The 19125-nt window shown below is 37.8% G+C and overlaps 1 protein-coding gene across 2 annotated transcripts in view; it reads right to left on the bottom strand.

The window, feature by feature from the left end:
• Positions 1-19125, bottom strand: part of CCDC150 (coiled-coil domain containing 150) — a 72686-nt gene that overhangs the window by 10842 nt on the left and 42719 nt on the right. The window contains exons 14-17 of one of the 2 annotated variants that reach the window (XM_037167020.2): positions 14706-14789; positions 6829-6936; positions 2055-2183; positions 779-948 (exon numbers count right to left, since the gene is read on the bottom strand). In XM_037167020.2, coding sequence (XP_037022915.2) covers positions 779-948; positions 2055-2183; positions 6829-6936; positions 14706-14789 — 491 coding nt within the window. Of the gene's footprint in view, positions 1-778; positions 949-2054; positions 2184-5458; positions 5774-6828; positions 6937-14705; positions 14790-19125 lie in introns of those variants that run through there. The other variant, XM_037167019.2, reaches the window with a different exon arrangement.

Raw genomic sequence — 19125 nt, 5'->3', positions numbered from 1 at the left:
ACATTCACTAGTACAGAAATGTATCACCTCTGTATGAACTGGCTTAATGTCAAAATTTCTGCTTCTGAATACAATAGCTACCTAGAATTTTATTGTGATGATAAATAATATTTTTATTACCTTCCCCTTGAATTTTCTTTTTCAGTGCAGAATATATACTTAAAATATGTAACAAATAAAAATAAGTACAGTGAATATGAAACTTGTTCTCTCATAACAGGCAATACGCACCACTAACACACACATTACAATACATTTTAGAGGCCTTACTAAACTCAGACCCTTTGTTCATTAACCTGAAAGAAAAACTTTCATGTAATTTTTTAAAAATTCAAAGCAGTTTACTTATAAAACATGGTAAGATGTAGTTCTCAGAATGATTCATCTAGAATAATTATTAATCTGTAAATAGGATGCTAATAAATAGATAAATTAAACTAAAGTAGGCACTTAGCTTCAATTATCTTGACAACTATAATTCTGCAGATCCAAGGGTAAGCTGAAAAGTGTAGAAAACAGCAAGGGTAGAATGTGGATCACATGAATTTCTAGAATGCCTATTCCTTTACATCACTACAAAAATATAAGAATTTTGAATTTCTAAAAATCATGTTAATTTCTAATTCCAGACTTTTCACAACTTTAAACTCGTTGTTTAAACATTAGTTTTCTGCAAAGGAAGGACTATAAAGTGACTTGGTTTCTTGACTTCACAGTGCTCCTTACTATGTGTAGCAGAAAAATACAAGTACAAAGACAGAAAAATAATCTCCAGTACCTTTCTTTCTTGAGGCCTGCAATCTCTGAATCCCTCCGCCCAAGCTCTATCTGTACTTTTTCCAGAGCACCTTGCATCTTACTGTGAGAAGCCAGCACATTCTCCAACATGATTGTAACTTTGCAGTTGTCTTCCTTAGCTTCTGCCAACTGTCGCTGAAAGTTTCCCACCTAATAGAAAATAAGACCAAAGACATTTGATTCTCTCTGGTTATTCTCCTGCTGCTGAGTCCATTGCTTCTAGGTAAAGAGTATGGAAATCAGGCATGGCAGATGCTAAGAAAGATAATTAAAGTGTATTTTATTTTGTTAAGTTATGAAAAAGAAAACTAGACCCTGATCTATGAATTCCACGGAGAACTCTGAAGTGCTTCCCAACTACTGGCATGTCTCTGCATGTATTAACTAGACACTGGGGTCAACAACTTCTTCGGGCTAGAGGTGGTCTCAGATTGGCCTGCTCTGGCCCTGGTCAGCTACTGTGTGATAACAGCAGAAGAGGAGAACACATCTGAAGCCCGTCAGAATTATCTCAGGGTTCAAGACCATAAGGGTAAGTGGTAGCTGCTGCAAAATGATGTAACTCACAGCCCTCTTCAGTGAGGCAAAATCTAGCAATTCCTGTCAAGGAGAAGTTTGGGATGTGACCTCTGTTTTCACTAAGTACACACACTGTTTGAGTAGAAAGCACTTAGTGATTTAATTTAACATGAACTAATAGCAGTTACTATCATGTTAATAAAGCATAAGTAGGCAAGTTATTACCAAGATCAGATGTGTTTCAACAGAAAAAATTAGAATTTTTTCTTTTGATTATTTTGGTAAGGTTTTTTCATCCATTTTTTAAATGTGTGTGTGTTTTCTTAAGATTTTATTTATTTATTGTTAGAGAGGGGAAGGGAGGGAGAAGGAGGGAGAGAAACATCAGTATGTGGTTGCCTCTCGCATGCCCCCTAAGGGGGACCTGGTCTGTAACCCAGACATGTGCCCTGACTAGGAATTGAATCAGTAACTCTGGCTCACAGGCCGGCACTCAATAGCCAGGGCCCTTTTGATTATTTTAAGACAGGAAGTTGAGAACGGGAGTTAAATGATGACTTTTTAAAGAAAACATTTTAAAGTGCTTCTAAAGTTTTCTTTAGAAGAAAGATGCTCATCTGAATCAATACTCATTGTTTCTTACTAAAGGTAACAAGTAATGAAGCAGTGCGGCTTATGAAAGATTATCTGAGCGCTGCCCCCCAGTGACAGACCTTCCGAGGGGACCGATGCCTTACCTTCTTGTTCTCCCTGTCCTCCAAAGCCTCCAGGTCCCCTTTCAACTTCTGACTCTCTTTCAGTGCTGCGTCACGACACTTCATGGCTTGTGAGAGCTCCTCTTCATTCTTTTCTAGAATGGATTTTACCTTCGTAGGAAAAAAGGGAACAATAAAGACTTCGAAAGCACAGTAAATCAACAATTAGAGTGAGACACTGCCATTAAGGAACCAAACTTAAAATGTTCAACTAAACATGCTTATTATAAATAAAACCAGCTTTCTTAGCTATTTTTCCCTTTAAAGACAACTCCAACACAAAAATAAATTTGTGTGAACACAAGCAAACCTAACATTCGACAGTCTTCAAGGAAGTACAGAATAAGGAGAAGGCAGGTAAGACTATGCAGACTGTGCACACGCGTCTGTGTAGTTCCATCCCACACACTGCGCCCGTGGCCACCACTAAGATACAGGACTGGTCCGTCGCCACACAAACTCTCGTGCTACTTCTTCGTATTCGTACCCTCCCCCAACCCTCCCGCTACCCTAATAAACACTAATTTGTTCTCTATCTCCATAGTTTTGTCATGTCAAGAATGTTATTTTAAATAATGTAATATAACTTTTGTATAAGTAATATTCACATTTTTAATAGTGTTACTGAGGTACATCTGATATACAATAAGCTGTGTACACATAAAAGTGTACAATTTTGATGTATATATAAACTCAAAACAATAATCAAGATAATATGTAATCATCATCCCAAAATTTTCCTTATGCTTCTTTGTAAATCTCCCTTCTGTCTCTTCCTGTTGCTATACCTGTACCCAAGGCAACCACTGATCTGTTTTCTGTCACAACAGTTCTTTTCTTGATTTTTATATAAATGAAATCATGTTGTGTATACTCTTTCTTGAATGGCTTCTTTCACTCAGGGTAATTGAGATTCATTCAATCTTTTGCATGTATCAATAGTTCATTCCTTTCTATGCTGAACAGTATTCTACCACATGGATATACCACAATTACTTATCCATTCATCTGCTGGACACTTGAGTGGCTTCCAGCTTTCAGCTATTACAAACAGAGCTGCTGTGAACACTGTGTACAAGCCTTTGTGCAGACATGTGTTTTCACTGATCTTTGGTAGCTACTTAGAAGTAAAATGGCCGGGTCATAGGTGGTAGTGTGTTTTGCTTTTAAAGAAACTACAAGTTATTTTCCACAATGGTCATACCACTTCACATTCTCTTCAGCAGTGTATGAGAATTCCAGCTGCTCTGCATCCGCAGTAACACTTGGTAGGACCAGTTTCTCAAATTTCAGACATCCTAGAGTTGTGTGGTGGTAACTCATTGTGCTTTCAATGTGCATTTCCCTAATGGCTGGTGTTTAACATCTTTTTAAGTGCTTATATACCACTCATATACCTTTTTTTTGATGAGCTATCTGTTCAATACTCTGTCCATTCTTTTTATTGTTTTTTTTTTCATAATGAGTTTTGAGAGTTTTTAATTCATCCTGGAGACAGGGCCCTATCAGACAGGTGATTTGCATATATTCTCAAAGTCCACAGATTACCTTTTTATTCTCTTAACAATGTCTTTGAGAAGCATAAGCTACCAATTTATCTTTTTTAATGGACTGTGCTTTTGATGTCAAATAAAAAAATCTGTGTAATCCAAGATCACAAAAATTTTCACCTATGTTTTCTTCTAGAAGGTTCTGTAGTTTTAGGTCTTACATTTAGGGCTCTGATCCATTTTGAGTTAATTTTTATATACGATATGAGGTAGAGCTCAAAAGTTTTTGTTGTGAAAGTTTTTGAATGTGGGCATCTGACTGTGCTCCATCACTATTTGTTAAATAAACCATCATTTCTCTACTTTTGTTTTTGTTGAAAATGAAATGTTCATAAAATTAATTATTTTGAATGGCTAAGCATTTTTTATTTTTAGCTACAAAAGGGTAAAGTGAAATCTCCCAATCACCCAGTCTCATCAAAATAATATTGCCAATTTATTGTGATTCATTTTAGAGATATTCTATGCATTACAAGTGAGTACATATAGTTGACCCTTGAACAATATGAGTTTGAACTGCACAGGTTATATAACTTATATATAAAATATTTATCTTCAAGCAGTATTTCAAACCATGGCTAAACCATGACTTATTTAGCCAGTTTCTTGTGATGGGATTTTGGTTGCTTCCTGTCTTATGCTATTAACAAACAATACTTGAGTAAGTGACTTGTAATCGTGTCATGTGTACAAGCTAGTATATCTCTCAGAAAAAGTCTTAGAAGTACAACTGTGGGGTAAAGTGACTTCCATATGAACTACTGTTTTATACTCCCAACAGCAACAAAGAACAATGTCTTCCTCAACATTATTACACTTCCTGAAAACTTTTCACCTGAAACCTTTAAAATACTTTAACTTTTCTTAAGGACCCAACAAAGGATGCCAACTTCTAGGTTCTGAAAACCTTTTTTTTTTTTAGAAAAGAAAGAATACAGTTGACTACTGAACAACACATGTTTGAACTGTATGGGGCCATACACACATTCTTGTCAGTAACCACCTGTACTGGTTTTGATGGAGTCTCCGTGGATATGGATGGCTGACTATATGTACTGATCTGTGCCATTCTATATAGGGGACTTGAGCATTTGTGGATTTTTGGTATCTGTGGAAGATCTTGGAGCCAATGCCCTGTGGATACCAAGGGACAACTTAAGTACTGGGAAAGACAAAATTACATGCAGCTCTCGATTGCATAGGGGGTTGATACTTCCAACTCATACTTTGTTCAGGGACCAACCGTATAGTTTTTACAATTCTAGTGTTTCTAAGAGATACACACACACACACACACACACACACACACACACGAATGAAAAGGCTACTAGCAGAAATGTTTACATTTTTGATTCTTACATTAAAGGATCAAATAGTAGTCAACTCTAGAAGACAAGCTGCAGTACTTACAAAGTTTAAGTATCAAGCAAAGATGGATGTTCTAAAAAGTTTTCTTTGGAAAATACTTTCTGATGTTGAAGTTGTTAGGGCTTCTATTAATGTGTTTCTCTTTTAAAATCAGGCTTTACTCACACATCTTAATTCGAACATTAAGATTAGTAGACATTTTGAATTAAAAAAATCAAAATTAAACTTTAGAAAATGTCAATGGTTCCTACAAAGTCAAATCTGGTATTTTCTATGTCCAAAACAAAAAATTGTGTGATAGCCAGAATGATGGTTTTGGTCTGTATTGCCAGTTTTCCCTATTTGTGAAGAAACTACTTTCCTGTTGTTATTCATACCTGCAAACATCATCTTTCTGGATTGTTCCTACTATTCTTCATTGTATAAACCTGAAATTTACTTATGATTTAATTTGTAGTCTTCACTTACCAAATCCCGTTTAAGAAATTTTGGTGGCTCATCATTATTACATGGTCTTGAGGCAAGAATGTCTATTTTACCTTCCAGTCTTCCCTCCATGGTTTTAATAGCATTCAAAAGAGTCTTTAGAGAGATTCTAGAGTCGCCGATCTCCTGAGATTTCACAGAAGTCAGGGTAGGTGCAAAGGTTACACGGCGTGTAGGGTTTGGAATAACACTGGGTAAACCAACTGATGAAGTTCTTTCCTTTATATTGGGTCTAGAGCTTTCAGGGAATTTTGAAGATGCAGGCCTCTCTGGAGACTTCCTTCTTCTTAGAGGCATCACCAATTAAAAACAACAAAATTAACTAAACCTAGAGTTATTTTCAAAGTATGTTCCTTTTACTGGAAGGAACAACACGATGCTCTAAATGAAGCTGTGATGGAAAATACAATTTGAGAATGTGTTCTGTTGCTTTCAGAATGAAGAAATCACACTGCAAAGTATGTCCTAGCAAAGAAGCAGACCTTAATTCAAAGTCCCTGCTGGAGAGTGTATCTAATGAGGCCCTCTTTACCAGTACAGCTGATGGTTAGAACCCTACCAGAGTTCCATTTGGAGACTCATTCTAGTTCCTTGGTTACCAAAGGTACACATATACAAAGGTTAAAGGTACAGAAGTTACACATATTTATTAGAGTGTCAAAAAATTTTTTTAAAAACTATATTCATGGTAAATTTGTAAATCACTGAAATGAATCAACTTTTTTTCTTGTAACACCTTCCTGTATTATTTTCCTCACAAAATATTTTATATTTCTTATTTATCTAACTTTCCCTATTCATTTGTTGAAATATTCTATGACCTACAAAAGGTTTTCAATCTCAAAAGTCACAAATTAGCACCTGTTCTACTAATAGCTCTTTCAAGTAAGCAGTCTGTTGCTGGTGTATCTTGATGCCTATAATTCAAAAATCAAAGATACTTGTTCCTCATGTCTGCCAAAAGTTTTAAGGCTCCAATTTAAAAACCACTGCCTCTTTGAAAGCATTTCTCCGTGCTTCCATTGTAATGTGCTTCCTATGAATGCTTATAACACAATCTATTTTGTTTCTCAAAAGCATACTTTCTATTCTATAATAAGGTGTATTGAGCACATTTCTAAACCTCAAATTAGAGTACGAGCAAGCTGAATGTCCCAATCCTGCTCCAGGCATCTTTATGAATTCCTCTATGACTTAGTAGAACCTTGGGGTGTTTAAAAAGTGCTTGCTGTTGAATTGAGAGAATATTAATCATTCTGGGACTGTATTGTAAGGCAGGGATAAAGGCATCAGTTTCTTAAAAACTAATTAAAATAATTTAATAACAATGTGTTTGTAGCTATTAATCACACCTGAGTATATTTGCCCTCTAGAGCCTTATTCAACTTCCGTAGATGATCATTCTGTAAACGGGTTTCAGCGAAAGAATGTAGCTGTTCTTCTAGCTGTTTAACTTTTATCTAGGGAAAAAACAAAAGAATAATAAAAATAAGCCTCATTAATAAAATATATATGTATTTACTCCACAAGAAAAAAAAGATGTCACAAGATTTTAAGTATATTTTATTGATTATGCTATTAGTTTTCCCAATTTCCCCACCTTTATTTCTCCTCCACCCTGCATCCCCCAACCCTCCAGCCTTCCGCCCTCTTAGTTCATGTCCATGGGTCGTACATAGAAGTTCTCTGACTTCTCTGTTTACTATACCATTCTTAACCTCTCCCCGTGTATTCTATACCTACTAATTATGCTTCTTATTCCCTGTACCTTTCCCCACATTCTTTCCCTCCCCTGCCCCACTGAAAACTCTCCATGTGATATCCATTTCTCTGATTCTATTCCCATTCTAGTTGTTTGCTTAGTTTTTGTTTACATGTTTTGAGGTTCAGTTGTTGATAGTTGTGAGTTTGTTGTCATTTTACTGTTCAGAGTTTTTTATCTTCTTCTATTCCTTAGATAAGTCCCTTTAACATTTCATATAATAAGGGCTTGGTGATGATGAGCTCATTCAACTTGACCTTATCTGGGAAGCACTTTATCCGTCCTTCCATTCTAAACGATAGCTTTGCTGGATAGAGTAATCTTGGATGTAGGTCCTTGCCTTTCAGGACTTCAAATACTTTTTTCCAGCCCCTTCTTGACTGCAAGGTTTCTTTTGAGAAATCAGCTGATAGGCTTATGGGAACTCCTGTGTAGATAACTGTTTCCTTTTCTCTTGAAGCTTGTAAGATTCTCTCTTTATCTTTAATCTTGGGTAATTTAATGATGATGTGCCTGGTGTGTTCCTCTTTGGGTCCAATTTCTTTGGGATTCTCTGGGCTTCCTGGAAGTCTATTTCCTTTGCCAGATTGGGGAAATTCTCCCTCATTATTTTTTTCACACATGTTTTCAACTTCTTGCTCTTTTTCTTCTCCTTCTGGTGCCCTATGATTCTGATGTTATAGACTTTAAAGTTGTCCCAGAGATTCCTAAGGTTCTCTTCATTTTTTTTGGAATTCTTGTTTCTTCATTTTGTTCCAGTTGGATATTTATTTGTTCCAAACTGTTGATTTGAGTCCTGGTTTCCTTCCCTTCACTGTTAGTTCCTTGTATATTTTGCTTTATTTCATTTTTGGGTAGCCTTCATTTGTTCATTTTGTGACTGAGCTAAATCAGTTCTGTGAGCACCCTGATTACCAGTGTTTTGAACTCTGTACCTGATAGGTTGTGTATCTCTTTGTCGCTTAGCCCTTTTTCTGGAGTTTTGATCTGTTGTTTCATTTGGGCTGTATTTCTTTGTCTTAGTGTACCTCTTATGTTGTAAGGGGAATGGACCTTAGGCATTCCTCAGAGCGGGGCAATCCTTGTCACTGGGTTGTGGTGCTATCTGTGGTCAGAGAAGGAACTACATGACTGGCTTACTGCACTCTAGCCACACTTGCCAATGAACTCTCTCATGTGAGACTGGGAGTTTCTCCAGCAGAGACAACCCCTGCAGTAGTTTACAGTTAGTTTTGAGTCTTTTTAAATATATATACTTTATTGATTATGCTATTACAGTTGTCCCATTCCCCACCTTCATTCCCCTCCACCCTGCATACCCTCTCCCACCCATATTACCCCCCTTTTACTTCAAGTCCATGGGTCTTAAATTCTTTAGCTTCTACATTTCCCACACTACTCTTGCCCTCCTCCTGTTTATTTTCTGCCCACCATCTATGCTACTTGTTCTCTGTACCTTCTCTCAACCCCTCTTCCTCCCACTCTCCTATTGCTAACCCTCCATGTGATCTCCATTTCTATGGCTCCACTCCTGTTCTAGCTGTCTGCTTAGTTTGCTTTTGTTTTAGGTGTGGTTGTTAATAACTGTGAGTTTGCTGTCCTTTCACTGTTCATATTTTTTTATTTTCTTTTCCTGAGATAAGTCCCTTTAACATTTCATATAATAAGGGCTTGGTGATAATGAACTCCTTTAACTTGACCTTATCTGGGAAGCACTTTCTCTGCCCTTCCATTCTAAATGAAAGCTTTGCTGGATAGAGCAATCTTGGATGTAGATCCTTGCCTTTGATCACTTGTAATACTTTCCAGCTCCTTCTTGACTTCAAGGTCTCTTTTGAGAAATCAGTTGACAGTCTGATGGGAACTCCTCTGTAGGTAACTTTCCCCTTATCTCTTGCTGCTTCTAGGATTCTCTCCTTCATTTTTATCTTGGCTAATGTAATTATGATGTGCCTTGGTGTGTTCCTCCTTGGGTCCAACTTCTTTAGGACTCTCTGAGCTTCCTGAACTTCCTGGAAGTCTATTTCCTTTGCCAGATTGGGGAAGTTCTCCTTCATTATTTGTTCAAATAAGTTTTCAATTTCTTGCTCTTCCTCTTCTTCTGGCAGCCCTATGATTCAGATGTTGGAACATTTAAAGATGTCCTGGAGGTTCCTAAGCCTCTCCTCATTTTTTAAAATTCTTGTTTCCTCATTCTGTTCTGATTGAATATTTTTTCTTCCTTCAGCTCCAAATCATTGATTTGAGTCCCAGTTTCCTTCCCATTACTGTTGGTTCCCTATACGTTTTCTTTTACTTCACTTAGCATAACTTCACTTTTTTACCTCTAATTTGCAACCATATTCAACCAATTCTGTGAGCATCCTGATTACCAGTGTTTTGAACTGTGCATCTGATAGGTTGGCTCTCTCTTGGTCGCTTAATTGTATTTGCTGTGGAGCTTTGATTTGTTTTCCGCTTGGGCCATTTTTTTTGTTTTGATGTGCCTGTTATGTATGAGGGGAAGAGCCTTAGGTGTTCACCAGGGAAGGGCAACCCAAATGCTGGATTGTGATGCTGTATGTGGGGGCAGGATCCAAGAAAGAACAATGGCGCTTGCTCCGCTGTCAGATTTCAGTCCCTTCTGCTGCTTCTCCCAAGAAAACTGGGCCCTTCTGGTGCTGATTCCTGGGTGGGTGGGCTTGTATGTGTTCTAGGACCCTGTGGGTTTCTCCAATAAACTCTCCTGTGAGGCTGGGGGTCTCTCTCTGTGCCTCAACCCCCACAGGTGTTTTTGAGGCTTTATTTTTCAGTGTGGGGACCCTGGGTTCTGTGGTCCATCTCCCCAGTTTCGCTTGGTTTATCTGCGTGCGAATGTGGGACTGCCTGGTCAGCCAGCCACCTTGTGTACAGGGCCTCACTGGGTCTGCCTGTTGCAACCTGGTGTCCAGGGTCTGCCAGCCGCAGCCTGTGTGCTCAGGGTCCGCCTGCTGCCATCTTGCATACCTGGGGTACCTTGTGCACTCGGTGCCACCCTGTTTTGTGCCACGACCCCTCTCTGTTTGGCCACCCGACTCCACCCCGCCTACCAGTCTGGATGAATGTGTCTATTTTAGCTCCTTGGCTGTCCGACTTCCATATAGTTCAATTTTCTGTCAGTTCTAGTTGTTTTTTGTTTCTAAATTACTGTCCTTATTTTGGTTGTGCAAGGAGGCACAGTGTGTCTACCTATGCCTCCATCTTGGCTGGAGGTCTAGCTTTGTGTCTTTATTTTCCCATTCAGGCAGCCCTGCCTTGCTCACGTGGTCTGCCACTTTGCCACGAGTCCTCTTCACTCAACTGCCCATCTCTACCCTTCCTGGCCTTCTTCGGGTCTCAGTGAATATTTCTTTTAACTCCTTAGTTGTCACAGTTCCATGCAGTTTGATTTTCTGGCACTTCTGGTTGTTTATTGTTTTTAGATTGGTTGTTATCCTTCTTCTGGTTGTGTGAGGAAGTGAAGTGTTTCACCTATGATTCCATCTTGGCCCAAACCAAGATGTCACAAGTTTTGCAAAAAAAAAAAAATTATACAGAGAATTCTTAACACTTGTAAAAACAATCCTAAGGTTTTCTAATCATATAAAGAATGCTATTTCAACTCAAATACATAGTTATTTCAACAGCTAAAAGTAAGCTATATCTTAAATGTATCTACATTTACATGTACAGGGATAATTCATTTGGTTTCTAGTCCTTATGGAAACTCCAAATTAACATGACTCATGAATATAACAGTGAGAGTTTGTAGGTAATAAATTTAAATTTTAGGACTTCCGCCAAGATGGAGGTGTAGGTGGAAACACCTTGTGTCCTCACACAACCAAATGTAAAAACAACAAAGTTTTAACAACAATAAGTGCAACAAAACCACACAGAAAATAGACAATACGAAGTCCGAAAACAACGAAATGCTCAGCTAAATTGATAAGAGGGGCGGAGCCAGCAGCGAATCGGGTTGGCCAAAAAGATCCCCGATCGGGGTGGTTCGCAGGTAGCCGAGGGCGAGGATCCCAGGTGCGGGCTAGCTATGGGCAGACACAGGGAAGAGGTGCAGCTGGCTGTCTGCAGTCAATGGAGCATTTGTGTGCAGATAAACCAGTGAAGAGGTGAGCATTGAGACCGCAAGGCACAGGGCGGTGGGCTCGCACATTTCCGCTCAGATAAACAGGAGGGGGCAAGAGGCAGGATGGACTGGGCGAGTGGAGAGGACCTCCATTGCTCCCTCACTGACCCCGCCCCCACATACAGTGTTACAAACCAGTGACCTGGGTGGCCCTGACCTGATAAAGAACTAAGGCTCCGCTCCTCATATGTAACAGGCACAAACAGATAAAAACATGGCTCAAGAAAAACTCAGAGTCCCAGAGCCCATAAATCTAAGTGATGAAGAAATAGCCAAATTTTCAGATGCACAGTTCAAAACACTGGTAATCAGGATGCTCACAGAACTGGTTGATTTTAGTCACAAATTAGAGAAACATATGAAGGCTAAACTCAGTGAAATGAATGGTAATGCACAGGAAACCAATAGTAATGGAAAGGAAACTGGGATTCAAATCAAGGGAGTAGACCAGAAGGAAGGAAAAAATGACCAAACAGAAAAGAATGAAAAAACAAGAATTCGAAAAAAATGAGGAGAGGCTTAGGAACCTCCAGGACATCTTTAAACGTTCCAACATTCGAATTATAGGGGTACCAGAAGGGGAAGAGGAACAGCCATGAGTGGAAAACTTATTTGAACAAATAATAAAAGAGAACTTCCCCATTCTGGCAAAGGAAATAGACTTCCAGGAAATCCAGGAAGCTCAGAGAGTCCCAAAGAAGTTGGTCCCAAGAAGAAACACACCAAGGCACATCATAATTACATTAGCCAAGATTAAAATGAAGGAGAGAATCCTAGAAGCAGCAAGAGATAAGGGGACAGTCACCTACAAAGGAGTTCCCATCAGACTGTCAGTGGATTTCTCAAAAGAGACCTTACAGGCAAGAAGGGGCTGGAAAGAAGTATTCCAAGTCATGAAATCCAAAGACCTACAACCAAGATTGCTCTATCCAGCAAAGTTTTCATTTAGAATGGAAGGACAGATAAAGTGCTTCTCAGATAAGACCAAATTCAAGGAGTTCATCATCACAAAGCCCTTATTATATGAAATGTTAAAGGGACTTATCTAAGAAAAAGAAGATAAAGAAGATGAACAGTGAAAGGACAGCAAACTCACAGTTATCAACAACCACACCTAAAACAAAAGCAAATTAAGAGGACAGCTAGATCAGGAGTGAACCATAGAAATGAAGATCACGTGGAGGGTTAGCAACAGGGGAGTGGTAGGAGGAGAAGTTGGGAGAAGGTACAGAAACTAAGTAGGATAGATGGTAGGTAGAAAATAGATGGGGGGGCAAGAATAGTATGGGAAATATAGAATCTAAAGAACTTGAGACACGTGTTCATGAACTAAAGGGGGGAATGGTGGAGGAGGGGTGTGCAGGGTGGAGGGGAACAGAGGGGGGAATAGAACAAATGTAATGGCATAATCAATAAAAAAAATAAAAAATAAAAAATTTAAATTTTAAAGGAGTTGTGGGATCCAGTATAAAAAAACACTTTTTGAATGTGGATAATTAGAATTGTCAACATGCAAGAAGGAGACAGTCTTGTGTTTTTACTGACAGAATTACAAAAGTTGAATATATGAAAGTGAATTATATTTTAAAACTAACTCATAAAAATGACTACTCACATCCTTGTCTTTAAAGAAAATTATCATTTGGGGAGAGAAAAATCATTAATATCTACTCACAAAGCTCCAAACTGTATGTTTTTCTACATTTTCCCTCCTTTATTCCCAACTCTCTCATACAAACCAACAACTAACATTACTGAAGCCTACATTTGAATCAAGAAAAATTTCATACAAATTTTTTATTTAAATCAACTTTTTCCTCTCTTGATATCTTCTTGTTTTCTACCTGCGAAGAGTGAATACCCCTTGGCTGCAGCTCCTGGACATTTTCAAAAACTGTTAAAATTTAAGTACCAGTAAATTTTTTGAAAGTCTTCATAAGAATACATTTGTCTTAGGAAATATCTGTTGTTCCTTCAGCAGGATTATGCTTGTGCTCACGTTTGCCTGTTTCTATTGCTCTTTTCCACAGTGTACAGTACATGTGCTGTGGCTCCCCAAAGCCATTAATAAAAATCAATCATGGTAGTGTTTCATTTAAGTTTCAGAATTAATATGGCTGCCTCTAAAGGGAGGTATTGATGAAATAATTACCCTCATTTTAAACGTAAGCAAAAAATAAATAAACAGACATAAGCAAACTTTTAACCCATAGAACCCAATGGAAAATGCACTGATTAACTCTGAAGACTTTCAGACGTGTCTCTCCTCAAGCAAAACACATTATCCTTATATCACAATGCTTCTCAGATTACCTTGGCCTCTGGGGTACTGGATAAAATGCCCTAAAACCTGTCAGATAGCATGTTCTTACCTATAAAGCACTTTAATTTTTATATTGAGTTTCTTATTTGGCAGGATATGTAATTCAGAACATTCGATGGGAAAGAACATAGCAGCAAATAAAGCCTGCTGCCACCAGAGACCTGGTGTTCCATGTTATTAATACCCAACTGGACTCAATAGCTAGCTTATCAGCCAGTCTCAGGAATCACACTCCCCAGGTGATTCTACTATGTAGTTAAGGCTAAGAACCAGTGATGCAACTGGAGTTGGTTTAAGGCAGGCCTAGCCATACCAGTGGCAAGCTGCTTGTTCTCTGGGTCCTGTGGGGCAGAACCCCAAGGCAGCAAAGGAAGAGTAGTATTATCCCATTCAGTCAAGTCTATTCTATTGCCTTAGAGTACCAATTTCCAGGGCTTTTTCTTTTTAGAAATTTTACAAATTTTACAAAAATTCAGCAAAAAGGAACATCTACACTCTCAGTAAATGCATTAAATAGTTATAATAACACTTCAGAGAGTCACAGAATGGACTTCAGATTTAAAATTTTAGGTTTCAGCATTATAGATTAGGCATGTAAATAGAAGTCACCTAGATTTTATTTTCTTTTTCAAAAGATCTTATTTATTTTTAGAGAGAGGGTAAGAGAGGGAGAAAGGGGGAGAGAAACATCAATATATGGTTGCCTCTTGCGCACCCCCTGCTGGGGACCTGGCCTGCAACCCAGGCATGTGCCCTGACTGGGAATGGAACAGGTGACCCTTTGGTTTGCAGGCTGCCACTCAATCCACTGAGCCACAACAGCAGGACAGAATTCACCTACATTTTACTGCAGTAATAAACTTAGAGAAGTTTAAAGGCTTGTCCAAAGTTATAAAATTAGTAAATGACAGGCTAGGTTCTCTGAAAATTCAGCAATATTTAGTCTGACAATTGACATTAAAAAGTTAGACAACAAAAATTAGAAAATAAAATCTCATACCTGGAGCTTTCCCTTTTCATAGGCCAGTTTATTTTTACTCTCAGTAATTTTTCCCAAGACCTTTTCCACCTGTTGTTGAGCAGCCTGATAAAGCAAGCACAGATATCAGTACCTCTAGGCATAGAAGGAAATAATCAATTTCCTTTCTAAACAAGTGTCTCTACCTTTACCATTTCTATACTAATGAAATCAGGATTCATATTTATTGGCACTGCTGCTGTCTTAGTCTTTCCCGAGATAGCCAATCATAGCGCTAACATGCAACATGCAGGGAGACAGCTCAGGAAAGTATGAGTGCCTTAGGAGTCCCAGAGTTTGCTCTTCTTTGTTTATTAATTCTATTTTCTTTACACTAGTCATTCTTTTGTAGTTGTGATATAGCCCAGATGTGGGGTGGTTACAGATGTACAATTTGATGGTCATATCATTCTTCATGAAAACGGGAGCTGCAAATGATCATAACCACTTGGACAGTAGGAGATGTTTCAGTTATCAATAGTAAAAGACAATTTAAAAAAATCTCTTGAAAACAAAAGAAGAACATTATCTGAAACTCAAAACTGTTTTGATCAAACACTGAACACTGTTTTCTGGGACAAACATTACTGAAGACTCTATATTGCATAAAATTACATCTTTCATCATTAAAACAGCTGTGGAAAATATTTTTCCATGTCTTTGTCAAAAGAAATAAGTATAGAGTTTTCTTTTGATTAAATTTGGGGTGTTGTTGGTACTTCAAGAACAATATTAGTGTTTGAATATGGAAAATTTCATCCTCCATAATCAATTTTTTAAAGATTTTATTTATTTATCTTTAGAGGGGAAGGGAAGGAGAGAGGGAGAGAAATATCAATGTATGGTTGCTTCTCATGCATCCTCTGCTGGGAACTGGCCTGCAACCCAGGCAACATACCCTGACTGGGAATCGAACTGTGATTCTTTGGTTCGCAGGCCTGTGCTCAATCCACTGAGCTACACCAGCCAGGGCTTCAATTTCATTGTTATATCTGAATTACAGGAAATACTGTTATTTGCCCTGTGTCAAAAGTATCTTCACAGATCAACTGTGGGTATAATAAGACATGAGCAAAGTGACTGAGAACCCAAATTCTTAATCACTCAGGCCAACTAGCTGTACTATGGATCATTTGCAGTGAATCTGGAGTTTAAAATCTTGGTAAATATTGATATAATTTACTATTTCTGACTTACATGGATTAATGAATAATAGAACAGGGAGCCCTTTTAGCATTTAAAACCAAAGAATTTAGACTTCTGTTTTATGTTCAATTTTGGGCAACTTGATAAAGATGAAACCACAAATGTAGGGGATATAAATTTACATAAAAGATATTCTTCACCATCTCTGACAGTTATAGCTATTTTTTTAAAAATATGCTTTATTAGGCTATTACAGTTGTCCCAATTTTCCCCACTTTCCTTCACTCCACCGCTATCACCATTCCCTCAAGCAATCTGCCCCCTTAGTTCATGTCCATGGGTCATGGATATAAATTCTTTGGCTTCTCCCTTCCCTATACTGTTCTTAACATCCCCTTGTCTATTTTGTTCCTACCAATTTGTACTTCTTAATTCCTGCACCTTTTTTCTCATTTTACCCCTTCCCCCTCCCAACTCATAACCCTCCCAATGATTTCCATATCTGTGGTTGTTTCTGTTCTGCTTGTTTGCTTAGTTTGTTTTTTAAATTAAATTGTTGGTAGTTGTCAATTTATTGCCATTTTAATGTTCATTATTTTGATCTTATTCTTAAATAAGTCCCTTTAACATTTCATATAATGGCTTGGTGATAATGAACTCCTTTAGCTTTACCTTGTCTGGGAAGTACTTTATCTGCCCTTCCATTCTAAATGACAACTTTACTGTATAGAGTAATCTAGGCTGTAGGTCCTTGCCTGTAATCACTTTGCATACTTCTTGCCAGTCCCTTCTAGCCTGCAAAGCTTCCTTTGAGAAATGACAGCCTTATGGGAACTCCCCTGTAGATAACTGATTTTTCTTTTGCTACTTTCAAGATTCTCTCTTTTATCTTTAACCTTTGGCATTTTAATTATGATGTGTCTTGGAGTAGGCCTCTTTGTACATCTTATTTGGGACTCTGCTTCCTGGACTTGCACGTCTATTTCCTTCAGCAAATTAGGTAAATTTTCATTATTTTTCAAATAGATTTCCAATTTCTTGCTTTTCCTCTTCTCTTCTGGCACCCCCATGATGTGAATGTTGGAATGCTTGAAGTAGTCCCAGATGCTCTTTGTATTTTGGGGTTCTTATCTCTTTGTTGTTCTGATTGGTTGTTTTTCGCTTCTTTTGTTCTAAATCATCGATTTGATTCTTGGCTTCATCCACTCTTCTGTTTCACTGTAGATTGTTCTTTATTTCAATTACTGTAACCTTCATTTCTGCCTGGGTCTTTTTTATGCTATTGAAATACCCACTAAGTTCCTTGAGAATCCTCATAACCAGTATTTTGAACTCTGAATCTGATAGATTGCTTATCTCCATTTTGTTTAGCTCTTTTTCTGGAGTTTTGTTGTTCTTATGTTTTGTCTCCTCACTTTGGCATCCTCCCTGTGTTTGTTTCTATGTATTAGAGAGAGCTACTTTGACTCCCTGTCTTAGTAGTGTGGCTTATTGTAGAAAATCTCACAAGTTTGATGCAGCCAAGCCTTAGGTAATCGCCAGGGTTGGGCAACCCATGTCATTGCTCTGTGGCTCTGTGTGTGAAAGGGCTTGGAGAGGGGACAATGCTGCTGCCTGTCCATAGTTTTTTCTGGGAGGAAGCTGTCTCCCAGCACTCACCTTGATACCAGACACTTCAATTTCTCCCTATATGCCACTGGTGCACTTCCAGCTGTTGCCATGGTGCTGAAGCCCAGTGAGTGTGTGTAAGTCCCAAGAACACTGCAGGCCCTTTAAGAGGAGACTCCCGAGAATCCTAGTTTTATCTGTTGCCCCAATCTCCAATGGTTTTTACAGCCAGAAATTATGGGGAATTATCATCCCAGTGCTGGAAACCTGGGCAATGTGGTCTGGTGTGGGGCTGGGATCCCTTGCTCCTGAGATATCCCTCCTGATTTTTATGTACCACATGTGGCTGTGGGACTGCCTGTTCCACATCTGCACCCCTCCTGCCCTTTAAGTGAATGTGGCTTCTTTAATTCTTTGGTTGTCAGACTTTCATACAGCTCGATTTTCTGACCATTCTGGGTGATACTGTTTTGTAGTCTAGTTGTAATTTTTTGCTGTGGTTGTGCCAGGAGGTGAGCCATGTTTACCTATATGTCTCCATCTTGATTGTAATTCACAGCTCTTCTTTAGCCATCACTTTGCAGTGTGCTTTGTTACAAGTATTGTGAAGCAACACATGTATTTCCGAGTGAAAGAAAAAACACATATCCAAGTAGATTACTACATAACAACATGTAACTCATGTTTTCCTCTGTTCAAAATATTTTTATGATAGCATATTTTAAAAGGGGGCACAGTAGCCTGGATTTTGTTTTCACCTTGGTGGTTACTCGGACTAGAATTAGGACATTTTAGACAGTCTAAACTCAAGAAAAAAATCTATGGAAAAGCCATAAAGAGTCATTAGTCCTTCCATTCCATCCACTCTAAAATTAGACATTTTCAATACAAAAATGTATACTGAATATTAGGTGTCAATGGGTTGGTTATTAACTATTATAACCATCTAAGTATTTGTCTTATCAAAGCAACATTTTATGTATAATATAAACATTCATTATTTGTTAAAGATTTTTTAAAAACCTGTGTTGCTGCCACTAAAACAAAGGAAAATATTTTTTATAAGGCATTCAGACCAATGAAGTATTAGTTTCAAAGTAACCTAAGGGAAATGTAAACTGGTATAAGAAAACAGAAAAATAATAATAATGTATTATCATAAAATTAATCATCATTTTTTCTGTCTGTGGGAGACATACACACCTACCCTAATAGTTTTTATTTTGAAAACTCAGAGTAAAATTATTACATGAACAAAATATTATAGTTGGGATTATGTTTTGACCCAATCTTCAGTAGAAAATAAATTAAAAGATGGCCAATAATGCTGTAAAATTAGCTAAACCATAACTGTAAAACCTTAATTATTTAAAATTCAGTTATAAGTTCTATAAATCAATGTTTCCTAATGTGCTGTAAAGTACATGAATAGCATATAAAAATATCAAGAGCTGAATTTAACCTAAATTATGCCAGCTGTAACAGATACTAAACACTAACAAATAACTTGGTTTGCTCTCTTGGAATGAGGAAAGGCTTTTTATGGGATTACTTAGATGATCTGAGTTTCTTTTAAAAGGTATCTAGAAATTTTTTAAATAATAGTATCTTTTTATTTAATAAAATTCTTTTTAGACAAAGGCATAAA

This window comes from Artibeus jamaicensis, unplaced genomic scaffold (assembly GCF_021234435.1).
Source record: "Artibeus jamaicensis isolate MK-2021 breed Jamaican fruit bat unplaced genomic scaffold, CSHL_Jam_final contig_391, whole genome shotgun sequence".
NCBI lineage: Eukaryota > Metazoa > Chordata > Mammalia > Chiroptera > Phyllostomidae > Artibeus > Artibeus jamaicensis.
Note: the sequence above shows the minus strand (reverse complement) of the source record. Positions and strands in the feature narration are given on the sequence as shown.